The 16,108-nt window shown below is 53.5% G+C and overlaps 1 protein-coding gene across 2 annotated transcripts; it reads left to right on the forward strand.

Moving 5' to 3' along the window:
* The first annotated feature begins 959 nt into the window (after window positions 1-959).
* EPHB6 (EPH receptor B6) lies at window positions 960-16,067 on the forward strand. 2 transcript variants are annotated; one of them, XM_081285089.1, is made up of 19 exons: window positions 960-1,255; window positions 1,595-1,717; window positions 8,356-8,427; window positions 8,711-8,911; window positions 9,188-9,252; window positions 9,508-10,279; window positions 10,931-11,086; window positions 11,397-11,747; window positions 11,936-12,060; window positions 12,273-12,435; window positions 12,866-12,980; window positions 13,177-13,229; window positions 13,399-13,518; window positions 13,651-13,898; window positions 14,141-14,314; window positions 14,820-14,969; window positions 15,179-15,372; window positions 15,497-15,652; window positions 15,758-16,067. In XM_081285089.1, exons 4-19 carry the CDS (start codon window positions 8,812-8,814, stop codon window positions 15,864-15,866), a joined length of 3,051 nt encoding a protein of 1,016 aa, XP_081141215.1. In that variant the 5' UTR covers window positions 960-1,255; window positions 1,595-1,717; window positions 8,356-8,427; window positions 8,711-8,811; the 3' UTR covers window positions 15,867-16,067. The 2 variants fall into 2 exon arrangements, with proteins under 2 accessions (XP_081141215.1, XP_081141214.1); XM_081285088.1 differs by lacking the exon at window positions 1,595-1,717.
* The last annotated feature ends 41 nt before the right edge of the window (window positions 16,068-16,108 follow it).

Here is a 16,108-nt window from a genome sequence, read left to right on the forward strand (position 1 = left end):
AGGACCGAAACAATAGACCCCTCATCCAGACCTGGGGTTAAGAGGTTAAGGGTGGGCGGAAATATTTTTTCTCGAGTCGCCCCCTGCGTTCCTCAACTCTGCCTCCGGGCACACACTGAGAGCGTCTTCGACCGCCTCTCATCACTGTGGGAAGGTTCTCTGTGGAGCGCGAGCAAGGGAGGAGGCGCCCAGAGGTGCAGCGACTTGCCCAAGCCATGTCAGAGCCAGGCAGCGACACCAGGACTTCCCCTTTTCACCCCCAAGCTTCCCAGTCCCTTGGGGAGGGTGGAGGGAGAAGGCTGGAGCCTGAAGCTCCGACGTTGACCCAAATTCAAACACTAAAAGAGAAAAGAGTTCGAGGCTAGCGCAGGCGCCCCTCTCCCTGGCTGTATAACCTCCGGCACCACCGCCCGGACCCCCGAGATTTCTGTTGTCTTTTCCTCCACCCCCTTCTTTCTTCCATCTCTTTTTCTACGCCCACCTTAGTTCAAACCTCAGTAGGAGCCCACTGTCTAGTTCCCAGAGTTAAAGCCGAAAAGGAGGGGAGGCAAGGGGGTGCGTTTTGGGGCTCTGTCCCGCCCTGGGCGTCCGCAGCCGGCCAGTTGCGCTCGGCTCCGCGCGCTCGAGCCCAAGGGTCTGAATACATCTCCCAGCCTCCCGCTCGCAGCCTGCTACTGCAATTCGCGCGTGCCACCCACCCACCCAGCCCACGTCCCTCCTGGCCTGGCCAGCACCCGCGGGCGGAGGCTGCCCGCCCCCCCCCCCCGGCACCCCCGCGGGCCCAGGGCGCGCCCCGCATCTCCCCGCGCTCCCCAACGCTGAGAAAAGCGGGCGCCTCTACCAGCCGCCTAGGCCAGGAGGGCGGGCTCCGCTCCCCGGAAGAGGGGAGAAGGAGGGCGGCCGAAGGGGCCGGAGAGGGGCGGGCCAGGCTGGGAGGGGACGCAGAGGGGGCGGGCCGGGCTGCGCTAGCTCCAGCCGCCGCTCCAAAGCAGCGGGCGGTGGGACCCGGGACCGAGCTTGGGGCGGCGATCGCAACGCTAGCTCTGCACCATCCAGCGCCCCGCCTCCGGAGAAGCCCCTGCCGCTAGCCCCTGGTTCGCCCCGGAATCCCAGAGACTCGGGCGCGGAGCAGACGCGGGGAGCAGGGTTCCCGGACCCGAAAGGACGCGCACCGCACGGGGTGAGCTCGGGGAGCAGCGGCTCCGCAGCGGGCCCTCGCGGGCGCAGACCTGCAAAGCTTGAGGCCGGCGGGAAGGTGAGCCCGGGTCGCAAGCGGCATCAGGGGTCGGGGGGATAGGGTGCCTGGGGACACAGGGATTAAGGTTTGCAAAGTGAGGGGATCCTCCAGGCAGGGCCTCTGCACACCCTGGAGGGCCTCCTGGGGGAGTGCTGAGTATACCTTCCCAAGGCGAAAGCGGGGCTCGTGAGGGGCTAGGGAATACCCCTACGTATCTCGTTGACGCCCCCCTATCCTTGTTGTTTGGCTTTCCTCCGCTGTTTTTCCAGAGACCCTTCTCTGGCTCTGCTTGGGGGTCCTGATCTGAGGACCGACTCTAGGCGTTAGGAAAAGAATTGCCCATCCCTCCGATTTCAGTGGCATCTCTCCAATCCCCTTGGAGCTGGGAGGAGCCAGGAGGCCCGTCCACACTTGCCCCCAGATCTGCACAGCATCCCCTGCGCCGCCCCTGATCCCCATCACCACATTTAAGTCTTGGAGGTGAGGCTCATTTTCTGCTCACAGCCGTAACCCCCAAGTTGTAACCAAAGTCTCCTGCCTGCTCCTGCCCTAGCTCCACCTCCTCTCTGAATCTGGGTGCTTGGTCCTGCCTGGTCCCCCACCCCCACCCACAGATCTTGGCTGTCTGGCACCCTCTCTCCTCCCATCCCTAGGGGAGCTGGCATTGGCCCAGCATAGCTGATGTTGTAATGTCCCTGGCAGTGCCCATGGAGAAGAGCTGCTGGGCCTGTTCCCAATCAGTTAACCCAGGCCCTCCACCCGCCAGGGGAACTTGACTCAGGCTCTGGAAGGGGAGATGATGGTCCTGAACTGAGAGACCAGTGGGAAGGAGCCTGAGGCTCTTCACAGTCCAGAGAAGCTGCTCAAGTAATGTGGCTTTGGGGAATTGAGCTCTGCTCATTGGAGCAATGGACTCTTTTTTCTAGAAAGAAAATTAGGGTGGGGGTTCCTCTGTACTTGACTAGTGACTATGTTCACTAGTCACTAGATGACTTCGAGTGACCATGGAGTTACCAGAATGCTAGGATCAACAGGCCTGGGTGACAGAGAATGGGAAAGGCAGGTGGTTCCTCTGGGATAACAGCATTCCCAGCCCCTCACTGTCACCTGCACCTGGGTGCCAGGCCTCCTGTCCACACCCTGCCCCATCACTCTAGGTGGAAGGGGAATGGCAGCATTGGGGTTGGAAGCCTTGGTTTCCCTATGTCTCCTTCTTGCTTGGCCCCTTCTCCCAGCCCAGGTGTTTCTGCAGAATCACCTCCCAGGAGAGAGCTCTCACCCAGAGGGAGTGATAGAGCAGGGCCCAGGGCGAGGGACAGTTCATGAAACCCCTCCAGAACAGCACTGAGCAGCATATCTGACTCACACCCATCTCCTGACTTGTTACTGCTGCCTACCTTGCCTTACACACACATTTTCTTACTCACTGTACCAGGGAGACCCATCCTCAGGCATCTGGGGACACAGGTATTGATCCTCCCAGCACCTTTCACTACTCATTCCTTGTGCACATTTGCCCATTGCCCCAACACCCCCTCATGCTGTTTTCCAGAGTCAAAGATGTCACCGGTCAGTGCACAGTCAGAGTGGCTTATTCTGCGTGACTGTCTGGCTGGACCCAGACACTGCCTGCATCCTAAAAGCCTCTTCCAGCTCCACAGCCTGGGAGTGGGAGGCACATTTGTCTGAGTTGGCGTGCTCTGGGGGACATTCTCAGAGGCTGGAGGCCTCCAGTGACACAGGACTATCCTCAGCTAGGTGATCCATCCATTGGCTTCTCTAGCCTGGGTAGCAGGGGATCAAGAGCCAAAGGACTGCCACCTCTTCCCTGTCTGTCCTGACCGCTGCCTTAAAGCCTGCCAGAATTCTTTTCAAGGCAGAGGGCCAGAGCACAGAGAGCTACCCAGAGGGTCTTCAGGGTGCAGATTAAAGGGCAGAGGCGGCAGCATTCAGCTGAGCAAGGATTATATTGGAATTTCCTGGGCGTTTAACAGCTGCAGAACAGGGCAGAGGACAGGGCCTGTGGTGCTGACCCCTCCCACGGTGATCCTGCAGCTAACAGGTGTGAGAACCAGCCCAGCAACCACAGCAGACATAAATGCACCCAGCCCCTCTCCATTGGGACACTCCCTCTCCCTGCTGACCTGTAGCTGACCGGCTCACCTGTCTAGGCTCCCTTTGCCACCAACTATGCCCTGTGTTACAGGTGTCCCCCTTTGTCCCTTTTTCCCTTTGTAGTCCCAGTCCTCTGCTTGACAGAGTGGCAGAAAAGCATGAGGACAATGTGAACTTCTTGGGAGAGAAGCGTAAAGAACAGGCCATGATAAAAAGTTGTTTTGCTTATGTTGCTCTCAGTTCATTCACGCTCAGCTTCTGCTGTCTCTTCATCTCTGCTTTCTTCTTCTAGATGAAAATTTCTAGGTATTTTGAAAGCTAGAGGATAAAAGACCAGGGGATAAAATATAAACATATGCTGTATTTGTCTAAGTTTAAAATACTTTCTTGTTTGGATTTTGTTGTAACTATAAAAAATAAGGTATGCTTATTGTAACAAGAGAAACAATTCCAATATGTGTAAGACGAAGCTAATTATACCCCACCTACCACCCTCCATTTCTACCTCCTACAGTAACCAATTTTAATGATCCAGTGTATTTCTGTCATACCTGCCTCCAAGCTTATCTGGCTAGCATTATTTAATTTTTAAAATTCGCTTTGTGGATTGAGGTGCATAAACTCTATTAAGTAAGCTGGATTTGTTCATGAAAGTATCGTATTTAGCATTTAATTGTTGGAGCATAGTTAATTTTTCAAATTGCATGCAGGTTTACCAATTTACTTTTAAATCTTTCATTTTCTCAGAGAAGAGACTTCATAAGCTATGCTTTATAAGCTAAGATTCTACAAGTCTCTAATTTTTGCCGGTTTCTGAAAACAAAATAGGCCCAAGAGCGTATCTTAGTTTTGTCAACCAAAGAAATGTAGCAGGCTTGTGGATCTAGTCTCCAAGCCTGGAATCTCAGCTACTTCAGAGGCTGAGGCAGGAGGATCACAAGTTTAAGGCCAGCCTCAACAACTTAGCAAGACCTTGTCTCAAAATTAAAAGTAAAAAGGGCTGGGGAGCACCCCTGCATTCAACCCTCAGTACTGAGAGAGAGAGAGAGAGAGAGGCGGGGGGGGGGGGGGGGGAGATGAATATGATATATCCAGAAAAGAAGCTGAGAAGAAGTATGAAGCGGTAGAATGCAATTTTTATCACATGAAACTCTAATCAGTCTCATTTTCTGAGCTGTCGTTTTACATCCACATTTCTGCTGCTTCAGTTGTTTGATATTTTTAAAACCTTATATGCATCTGAAATTTGAATGTTTTCCTGATTTAAGTCAGTTTTTGGCACTTTTTTTTGCAGAGATTTCTAAACACTGGCCAGTTCTTCTCATGAGCTGGAGCAGAGAGAGGACTGACACGCAGGCTCAGGAGGAAGAGAGAGACCTGGCCTTGCGGATGCCTCTTCCACATGGTGCCGCCGTATCCTTGTGCTTGATGGTGCCCAGGATGTGTCCTGGGTGTTCCATGTCCACTGCCACTGAAAGTCAGCTTCCAAGTCCTGCTTGCTTAGTATTCCAGGCATGCGGAGCAGTCATGTTCTTGTCGCTTGTTTTTCTACCTTTGAAACTTGCTTCAGAAGAATCTGCAGTGGTATGAATTAGTTGACAGCAATTTATTCCATATCTTAAAGTTTCCTCTTGCTGTATTTTTATTCTTGCAGTAGAGATCCACTTAGGGTCTTTCTATCTGTTAAAAAAAATAAAAGAGTTGAATTTATCTGTTTTGTTAGATAAGCAAGAACTGACCTGACTTCCTAGTCTGACTCAGCAGTCATTTTTCTTCTAAAGAAACTTGCTTCTAACCTTCAGTATTCTGGGTCTGAATCTGAAAGTCATTCTCATCAAATATCAGAATAAACTTATGGGCACTTTAGGATCCTCAACCATTTCTTTTTTCATGAATATTTTTGTTCTTAGTAAAATTTCAAAAAAAAAAAAATTACTCAAGTGGCAATCTACCTGTAGTGTCTCCATTTTATTCTTTTCTTTCTGATGGTTCTTGATGACAGAAACAAATTGACAAAGTAAATTGCTGCTACTCATTTCTGGATCTTTTGGAGAGAGGCCAGCTTCATGTTGTCGTTAAGAGGCGTGCTAAGGCTATCCAAGCATGCCCTGATGCAGTCACAAGCTGCTGCATTACTTGTATTGTGGGTCATCAAGGGAACTATCTTGCTATTCTTCATCTTCTAGAATGTTCCATATGGTACCATTGATATTGTTTGTGAAGCATCTTTTCTATCTTGCTTTGCTGTCTTTCAATTTAAAAAATTCATTACGATGTTACCAAAATATTTATTATTCCTTCATGATTGTCTAGTTGTGAGTTTAGGGAAGCACAGTCCTTATTGTTTCTTCTTTGTACCAATCACAGAACCCATTCATGTTCTGCCTGAAAGAGACTATTTTAAAGAATATCTTCTGGGCAAATTGTAAAATAGCCTTCATTGTTTAAAAGCTTGCCTCTGGCCTTCTCTGTTCTTGATAACAGTGTTCCTAAAGACTGTGGCTCTGGACAGAATCTGGTTTGCTTTTGTGTGTCAAGCATGTTCCCAAATTCAGGCACTGAGAATTTGGGGATTGCACCTGCAACATAAATTGCTTCGGGGTGTTTATTGAGCAGCTGTTGGTGATGGAGCCAATGCTTCTGAAGTTAAGAGAGTGAGGCATGCTCTCTACTTCATGATCTGCCTGTTTCTGTCTGGAGCACTTATGTCATCAGTGGATGGTCCTAACAACATTTAGGACAGTATTTGCAAAGAATCTGTTTTTCTTAAAAACTATTTTAAGGGAAAAAAAAGAATACTATCTGCCACATGGAGCTGCTTCTTACTTGCCTCTATGTGCAGAGAATTGAGCTCTAGAGAGATGAGGGGTCAATTTCAGTGGCAGGTTGAAGGATGCCCAGTACACATCAGCCTACATGAATCTCTTCATGATGCTGACTTCATGGAAATGGCACTGAAGTCTTCATCTTATGATGCAGCCAGCATGAACATAAAAGAATTAGATGAGTAGGAATCAAATTATGGCTTTCATGTTGATCACAGTCTAACATAGTTTTATAGTTTGATTTCAGTTTCATGGAGAAACACATAGTTTTCTATACCACTGTGAATTACAAGGCCACATATATCCAGGTTCAGTTCCCCTCTCAGTTGGCTTATTTTTCTTCAATCCTCTCTTGAGCAGCACATTTTCCTCCTCAACAGAAATAAATGGATCCTACTGCTCTTGTCCATGTAGCACATGGACTTTTGAGACTCAGTCATGAGGAGGGTCAGAGTGCCACCAGGCTTACCTTCATCTTTTGTGTGTGTGTGCATGGTACTGGGGATTGAACCCAGGGGTGATCTATCACTGAGCTATAGATATAGCCCCAATCACTTTTTATTTTTTATTTTGAGACAGGGTATCACAAAGCTGCTTAGGGCCTCTTACTGAGGCTGGTCTCTAACTGGCAATCCTCCTGTCTCAGCCTTCCAAGTTGCTGTGTTTATAGACATGTACTACCACACCCAGCTAAGTTTACTTCTCTTTTTTTCCTTTCTTTTTTCATTTTTTTCCCACATGTATTTTATTTTTTATTAGTTCAGTTATACATAACCTTAGAATTCATTTGAATTCATTGAATAATTATTAAAGCAAAGAAAATAGAGCTTACCTTATCTTTTTCTGGGAGTACTACTTTCACTTGGAAGTTATTTGCATATTAATACATAAACAGTAGCCCGTATTCCTTGTTAAGGATGAGCCTTAATTTCTTAACCATCATCCTATCAATGGACAGTTTATAGTCTTTCTCTTATAAACAATTCACATGAGTATCCTGCTCAAACATCTACGAAAACTGGTGAATGTATATTGTACCCCAAGGACTTCTTAGGAGTGAAACTGCTAGCTAGATTTGCCAACTGTTCTCTGTACACCAAGATTCCAATTTGAACTCATAATATGGTATACTGAAGAGACCCTATTTATCTATACGTGTCCAACATGGTTATTGACTTCATAGGTAACAATGAAGTCTTAGAGCTGGGCACGTTGGCACACACCTGTGAACCCAGCCCTCTGGAGGCTGAGGCAGAAGAATTGGAAGTTCAAGGTCAGCCTCAACAACTTAGTGAGGCCCTAAGCAACTCAGTGAGAGTCTTTCTCTAAATAAAAAGGCAGAGGGATGAAGATCAGTGATAGAATACCCCAGGGTTCAATCCTCAGTACCAAAAAAAAAAAAAAAAAAAAAAAAAAGAGGTCTTAGTAAGCAATTGAGGCTGCAATGACAAAGTCCATAGTTTCAGTGGCTTATAAGCAATAGGAACTTATTTCTCACCATTCTGGAGGCTGATCCGAGGTCAGAGCGCCAAAGTTGGGTTCTGGCAAGGGACCTCTTCTGAACTGCAGACAGCCCTCTTTGCATCTTTATTATAACCCTGCAAGGTAGAAGGAGGGCTAGTAAGCTCTTTGGGGTCTCTTATCAGAGCATTAATCCTATTCATGGCTGCTCCACCCTCATGACCTAGTTACCTGACAAAGTCCCCAACTCCAAATACTGTCACATTGGGGGCTAAGAGGGGGCAGAGGCACCAACACTCAGCCTCTAACAAATGGCATGCCACTGTTGTTTTAATAGGTCCTCCTTTAAATGCGAGCAAACAAAAAGCATCTTTTCATATGTTTAAGACATACACTTATTTTTCTGTTAGCCACACACAAAAAAGTGCCCCTTGGGGGAGAGAACCTTTGTTCACATACATAGCTCTCTCCTCATTTGTCTTTCAGAGTCTTTATGCCCGAGCTCTGTTTATATTTGTTCTCCTACCTTCCCTCCCTTCATACCCCATAGCCATTTTTCTGTGTCCCTCGTGCTTCGCTGCCTCTGTAAAGTGTCTAGAATACCCAGGGCAGCATTGCTGGGGCTCGGGAGCATCCTTGTATTCCCTAAGGACAGGATAGATTCCTGCCCACCTGTCTTTAACGAGAAGAATCTTCTAACTTTAACTTCCAATACAGACTGGCCTTTGGAGAAAGGGAGGAGAGTAAATGAAGAGAAAGAACTGGAATAACTCCTTCCACAGGAAAAGGGTAAGCCACCACTACCCCGTCGTGCACCCCTCTGAGAAGGAGGGCCAGGAGAAACACAGAGACACAGTCACACAGGGAGTCGCAATAAGCAACCTGGCACGAGGCCCTCCAGGATGCTGAATCTTCAAAGCCTTTCTCTGAGAGAGCTCTCTGTTGGCTTGGCCCTAGGGTGGGTGCGGGGGCAGTTTGAAATTCGGCATCAGGTTGGGTGAAACTGCTGTATATAAGAATGCAGTTTCCTCCCCACCCACCCCACCTCTCCCGGGCCTCTGTGTATCCCTAGGAAGCAAGCTTTGCTGCCAACCCCCATTTGAGCAAAAGCCAAAGCCCCACCTGGGAGCAGGGTGGTGGCCAAGGCCATGGTGGGAACCTTGAAGATGCCCCATGGCTACTGAGGGGGCTGCGCGGTCAGGGAGCAGAGTGTCTGGCATGGTGTGCAGCCTGTGGGTCCTGGTCCTGGGACCCTCAGTTCTGGCTCTGGAAGGTAAGAAGGAGGGGAGGCCCAGTGGGGGGCCAGTGAGGGCAGGAAATGGGAACGACTCAGAAGTGAGGGAAGACATCAAAAGTGGGAGAGGCATGGGGAGGGTGACCAGGATCTGCATCGGGGATTTCAGAGATGGGTTCCTGACAGACAGCTGAGTGACTGCTGGCAAATTAAGTGGACATGGAGGGACAGTCTTTGGCTCCCCATGGGAATGGGGTTGGGGTCAGAGGTGCTGACTGGAGGGTTGGCACCGAGTGCCCCTCTCTCTCTGGGCAGAAGTGTTGCTGGACACCACGGGAGAGACATCTGAGATTGGCTGGCTCACCTTCCCACCAGGTGGGGTAAGTGCCACTCTTCATTCTGAACCCATCTCCACCCCTTCCTGTTCCCTAGAGCGGAATTTGGGAAGGAAACCCTGAGTCTGGTGGGTGGGATAAGACCCCCCTCCCTCCCTGAATAGGATTTCAATGAATCCTCCTGCTGCTTGGTTGTCATTAAGTCTCAGTGGAACAGATATGTCCCCTTCATTCCCCGGCCCCCAAACACCTCCCTGCCCAAGCTCTGAGCAGCTGAGGCCTTTCCTGGTCCCCCGGCAGTGGGACGAGGTAAGCGTTCTGGACGACCAGCGTCGCCTCACAAGGACCTTTGAGGCATGCCACGTGGCAGGGGCCGCTCCAGGTACCACACAGGACAACTGGCTACAGACGCACTTTGTGGAGCGGCGAGGGGCCCAGAGGGCACACATCAGACTCCACTTCTCCGTCCGGGCCTGCTCCAGCCTGGGCGTGAGCGGGGGCACCTGCCGGGAGACCTTCACCCTTTACTACCGCCAGGCGGAGGAGCCTGACAGCCCCGACCACATTTCAACCTGGCACCTCAAACGCTGGACCAAGGTGGACACCATCGCAGCAGATGAGAGCTTCCCTGCCTCTTCCTCCTCCTCTTCCTCCTCCTCTTGGGCTGTAGGGCCCCAAGGGACTGGTCAGCGAGCTGGCCTGCAGCTGAATGTCAAGGAGCGAAGCTTTGGCCCTCTTACCCAGCGTGGCTTCTATGTGGCCTTCCAGGACACAGGGGCCTGCCTGGCCCTTGTAGCGGTCAAGCTGTTCTCCTACGCCTGCCCCACCGTGCTCCGTGCCTTTGCCTCCTTTCCTGAGACGCAGGCCAGCGGGGCTGGGGGGGCCTCCCTGGTGGCAGCTGTGGGCACCTGTGTGGCTCACGCAGAGCCAGAGGAGGATGGAGTTGGGGGCCAGGCAGGGGGCAGCCCCCCCAGGCTGCACTGCAATGGGGAGGGCAAGTGGATGGTAGCTGTTGGGGGCTGCCGCTGCCAGCCTGGACACCAGCCTGCTCATGGAGACAAGGCCTGCCAAGGTGAGAGTCCAGTGCCCTGCACTTACCCAGCATCTTCTACCTGCCCCCAACCTTGGGGTGCTCCCCCGAGCACCCCAGACTTTGTTTTGTCCCCCAAAATGTCAGGATCAAGCCATCTTAGGACAGGACCCATTTCCCCCATTTTATTTCCTGAAGCGTACAAACTTGCTCACACCCATTCATCTGAAATTTCTGGAATCTTCTGGATCTTTGCACAGCAATTGCTGTGGATCTTTGGGCTGCAGACCTAAGGAGTGATATAGACCAGAAGTTGTTAAACTCCGGGATTACCTTGGGTGGGGTCGCTTGTCCCCCTCTGCTATCTGGTTGGGAGGGTTCACTGCAGCACCAGGTGCCTGCGAAGCCAGTAGAAAGAGCAGTGGATATGGCTGCAGAGAGAGGTTATGCAACCACGCCTGTGGGGCTTGCCCAGCCTGCAACCCCATCACACCTCACCTCTTCATCACTGGAGATGCAGTTCTGTCCCTGTGACTGACAGGAGTCTTTGCCCTAGGGAAGGGGGGTGGTTAGGTCTCAGGAGGACCAGCTCTGGGGAACAGAGAGCTGTGCTGAAGCCTGTGTGCAGGGGCATTGGGAGCTCAGGGTGGTGGATGGAGCAAGAGTGACGCCCCATTCTCTCTGCCTCTTCAGCCTGCCCTGGGGGGTCCTATAAGGCCTTGGCCGGGAATGCTCCCTGTTCACCATGCCCTGCCCGCAGCCACTCCCCTGACCCTGCAGCCCCCGTTTGCCCCTGCCTCCAGGGCTTCTATCGGGCCAGTTCTGATCCACCAGAGGCCCCCTGTACTGGTGAGTCTGCCTCCCAGCCCAGCATGGAAAAGAGTCTGGGAGTGGGGCTGGAGGCAGGGGAGCCTGCTGCCATGTTGGGTGCCTTTTGCATTTGGAGTGACTTTCTTTTTTTTTTGTTATATTTCCTTATTTTTTCCCCTCCCTGCCACACCTCCCTCTCTCCTCCCACCTGCCTCCTCTGTTTCCTGCCCCAACCCCATGCTCTCATCCCTCCTCCTCTGGATGGTCAACCCTCCTCGCCTCCTTCCTTCCTCACCTCATCTCCACCCTCCCACCTTGCCACCCTCCCACTGCACCTGATGGCACCCAGGCCCTCCATCAGCACCCCGGGAGCTTTGGTTTGAGGTGCAGGGCTCAGTGCTCATGTTGCACTGGCGCCTGCCACAGGAGCTGGGCGGACGAGGTGACCTGCTCTTCAACGTCGTGTGCAAGGAATGTGGAGGTCATCAGGAGCCTGGCAGTGGGGGCTCATGTCGCCGCTGCAGGGATGAGGTGCATTTTGACCCCCGCCAGAGGGGCCTGACGGAGAGTCGAGTGTTAGTCGGGGGGCTCCGAGCACATGTACCCTACATCCTGGAGGTGCAGGCTGTCAATGGGGTGTCTGAGCTCAGCCCTGACCCTCCCCACGCTGCAGCCATCAATGTCAGCACCAGTCATGAAGGTAAGCCCTTTGTCCAGCTTAGTGACATCTCCCAGAACTCCTTAGAACCTCCTGCCCGCCTTTCCCAAACCTGCCCTCCAATCAAGCTGCCTTAGAATCCATAGTCTAAGCTCCGTGCCCTCCACCCACCAGGGATGTTTCTGCTCCCAGAGATTCCTATCCCCCTAATAATCCCTCCTGCAATCCAGTCCCCTCGGCAGTCCCTGTGGTGCACCAAGTGAGCAGGGCCGCCAACAGCATCACTGTGTCCTGGCCACAGCCTGACCAGACCAATGGGAACATCCTTGACTACCAGCTCCGCTACTATGACCAGGTGGGCAAGGAGCAGGGGGCACCACAGCAGGGCTGGTAGGAGCTGGAAGTCCCCACAGGAGAGCATGGGGGTCGCATGAGGCAATGGGCAGTCCCAAGGGACTGCAGCACCGGGGATGTGTTTGACAGCCACATCAGCTGAGGAAAGCTTGGGGGTAAGAGCAGGGGCAAGAGGAGCAGGCTGTGCAGGCAGTGAGTGGCTGTTGCCCCCAGGCAGAAGACGAATCCCACTCCTTCACTCTGACCAGCGAGACCAACACTGCCACCGTGACACGGCTGAGTCCTGGCCACATCTATGGCTTCCAGGTGCGGGCGCGGACTGCTGCTGGCCACGGCCCCTATGGGGGCAAGGTCTATTTCCAGACGCTGCCTCAAGGTGAGGGGGTGCCTGGATGGGAACTGGGTGTCTAAGGGGACACTGAGGAGAGCTCAAGACTGTCCAGGCTTTGAACCCTGACCCGGCATCTCCGGGACCAGAGACTCTGAGAAAGGAGGATGTGAGGATGGTACCGTGGCTGACCCTTGACCTTAGGCGCTGCTGGGGAGGGTGTGCAGGGGTGAATGTGTGGGTCACGTGGATATGCAAGTTGCATGTGTAGGGCTGTAGGGGTCGTGGGTGCGTGTACAGGACTAAGTATATATATGTGCATACTCATGCCTATGTGTGGATTTGTAGTCAGGTGTGCACATGCCTGTTGTGTGTTCATGTGTGTGAGTGGGTCTGTGAGGTGGGGTGTGTGTAGTGTGGGGGTGCCTAGGGTAATGAGATGCTTTCACACACTCATGTGTGAGGCCTGGTCCCCCAGGTGAACTGTCCTCTCAGCTTCCAGAGAAGCTATCCTTGGTGATTGGCTCCATCCTGGGAGCCTTGGCCTTCCTCCTGCTGGCGGCCATCACAGTCCTGGCTGTCATCTTCCAGCGGTGAGGCCCCTGTGCCCCAGCCTCCCCAACCTGCCCAGCACCATTCATGTCCTGGATACCCCTGCGGACCCCCCTATAGACAGCCTTTTCCCACTACCCCAGCCCCACCCTGAACCCTGTGCGACAGTGGGACATGGGGGGACAGCACAGGGGTGGAGATGGGGCCACTGTTCCAGGTCACCTGTTTGTCCTGCAGGAAGCGGCGAGGCACAGGCTACACAGAGCAGCTGCAGCAGTACAGCAGCCCAGGTGGGCAGGAGGAGGGACCAGGACTGGGCCTGGGGGTCTGGGGGCTGGGTGCGTGCCTGGCAGGGTTGAGGGGCTCCTTCACACCAGCTTCCAGAAGCAAGTGGGCACGTCTCGGGCATGTGGGCACCCAGCCTTGCACCACACCCTAAGAGCCCACTCCTCCCTACAGGACTTGGGGTAAAGTACTACACAGACCCCTCCACATACGAGGACCCCTGCCAGGCCATCCGAGAGCTTGCCCGGGAGGTTGACCCTTCATATATCAAGATTGAAGAGGTCATTGGGGCAGGTACTGCAGGGACAAGGAGGGACTGGGGGTTCCTGGTAGCCCTCCTTAGCCAGGAATCCCTTTAAGCACAGTAGGACACTGTGAGCCCACGGTCCTTCCTTGACCCCCATGCCACCTGCTCCCATTCTGCAGGCTCCTTTGGAGAAGTGCGCAGGGGCCGACTACAGCCCCGGGGACGGCGGGAGCAGGCCGTGGCCATCCAGGCCCTGTGGGCTGGGGGTGCCGAGGGCCTGCAGATGACCTTCCTGGGCCGTGCCGCACTCCTGGGCCAGTTCCAGCACCCCAACATCCTGCGGCTGGAGGGTGTGGTCACCAAGAGCCGTCCCCTCATGGTGCTGACAGAGCTCATGGAGCTCGGCCCCCTGGACAGCTTCCTCAGGGTCAGTCCAGCTGGGGTGGAGGAGGAGGGTACATGGGTCCAGGAAAGCTTGGGGGCCTCACCTCTTTCAGGAGACAGCCTATACCTTTGCTCCCCCCCCTGCCTCCCATGGTGGTCCTCATCCTTCTTTCCCAGGCCGGTGTGATCCCAAATTCTGCCCCCAACGGCCCTCTCATGCTAGTGTCTGCTGCTCAGTGTGCCCAGGTTCCACTCTGTTGCTGACCTCTGTCCTCTGCCCCTCAGCAACGGGAGGGCCAGTTCAGCAGCCTGCAGCTGGTGGCCATGCAGCGGGGCGTGGCCGCCGCCATGCAGTACCTGTCCAGCTTTGCCTTTGTGCACCGAGCGCTCTCTGCCGGGAGCGTGCTGGTGAATAGCCACCTGGTGTGCAAGGTGGCCCGTCTTGGCCACAGTCCTCAGGTGAGTGCAGAGCCTGAGGCTTAGCTTCCCTCAGCAGGGGCTCTGGGGTGAGCTGGAATCTGGGGTGGGCGCCAGGTAGGATAGCACAGTATCTGGGGGTTGGAGGCTCACCCATGTGTTGGGGAGAGAGGAGCCTGAGCAAGGGGCAGTTGAAGGATCTCAGGGACTAAGGCAAAGAAAGGGGGCTTGGGAGGGCAGGAGTGTCAAACTGGCACCCACTCCTGCCCTCCCCCTAATGTGGAGGATTCACAGGCTCCAGAATCAGTACAGCTGGGTACAAATCCAGAATGCCCCAGCACATCTCCAGCACTGTAACCTTGGACAAGTTCATATTCTTTATGCCTCACTTCTGCATCCTAATGTCCACCCTACATGGGTGTTCAGGGGATTAAATGAGATGTTCAGTGTGAAACCCTTCACATACGTCTGAGTCCAGAGTAGTTGTTCAGTAAATGTGACTCTCGCTAGGATTATTGTTATTGCTGCATTTGACTTCACTCCTCAGGGCTCAAGTTGCTTGCTTCGCTGGGCAGCCCCAGAGGTCATTGCACACGGAAAGCATACGACATCCAGCGACGTCTGGAGCTTTGGGATACTTATGTGGGAAGTGATGAGCTATGGAGAACGGCCCTACTGGGACATGAGTGAGCAAGAGGTGAGCTTACCATGATCCCTCCCAGGCCCACATATTCCAAGACCTCCCTTCCATTCACATTCTCAGATATCATGATGTATTCCATGCTTTAGAGTTCCCTCTCCACTCCAGACTCATGTGGCACCAGATTGCAGTCCATCCCTGCTTTCCTAACGCTCCCCGCGACTAGCAAGAGCTTTCTGTTACCAGATGCTTCCCCTGACCCCCAGGTACTAAATGCAATAGAGCAGGAGTTCCGGCTGCCCCCGCCTCCAGGCTGTCCTCCTGGACTACATCTGCTGATGCTGGACACATGGCAGAAGGACCGTGCCCTGCGGCCTCACTTTGACCAGCTGGTGGCTGCATTTGACAAGATGATCCGCAAGCCAGACACCCTGCAAGCTGATGGGGGCGCAGGGGACAGGTCTGGAACTTGGGGCTGGAACCTGGGAAAACCAGGGAGGGTAAATGAAAGCCAAAAAGAAAACTGAGGCGAGAGGGTTAAGATGAAGAGGAGAACTTGACCTGCTTGCCCCTCCTCACCTTAGACCTTCCCAGGCCCTCCTGAACCCTGTGGTCCTGGACTTTCCTTGTCTGGACTCGCCCCAGGCCTGGCTTTCGGCCATTGGACTAGAGTGCTACCAGGACAACTTCTCCAAGTTCGGCCTCTGCACCTTCAGTGATGTGGCTCAGCTCAGCCTGGAGTAAGCAGGGGTGGCGGGGTGGGCAGGAGCTCTGGGCCCCAGGAGAGCCGGTGTCTGGGATCTTAGAGAAACTGGCCCAGCTCTGACCCACTCCTTCCTCGCCAGAGACCTGCCTGCCCTGGGCATCACCCTGGCTGGCCACCAGAAGAAACTGCTGCACAACATCCAGCTCCTCCGGCAGCATCTGAGGCAGCCAGGCTCAGTGGAGGTGTGAGTGAGGTCTGGGCAGGAAGCTGTGAGCCAATGATGCCGGAGACCCAGCCCCGGACACAGGTCCGAGGAGGGATGCGCGAGATGTGAGCCAGGCTCCCTCTCCGCCTCTGTGCCGGCTGCATTCTCCCAACCCTCCTCTGGACACTGCATTTCCCCAGTCCTCCACCCTCTGCCAGCCTCCTCTACATTAAAGGGAAGGGAATTTGAACGTTCAGGTGTGTCCAGACCTCAGTCTGCAAGGAG

Source organism: Spermophilus citellus (genome assembly GCF_964194105.1).
Source record: "Spermophilus citellus genome assembly, chromosome: 3".
NCBI classification, from domain to species: domain Eukaryota; kingdom Metazoa; phylum Chordata; class Mammalia; order Rodentia; family Sciuridae; genus Spermophilus; species Spermophilus citellus.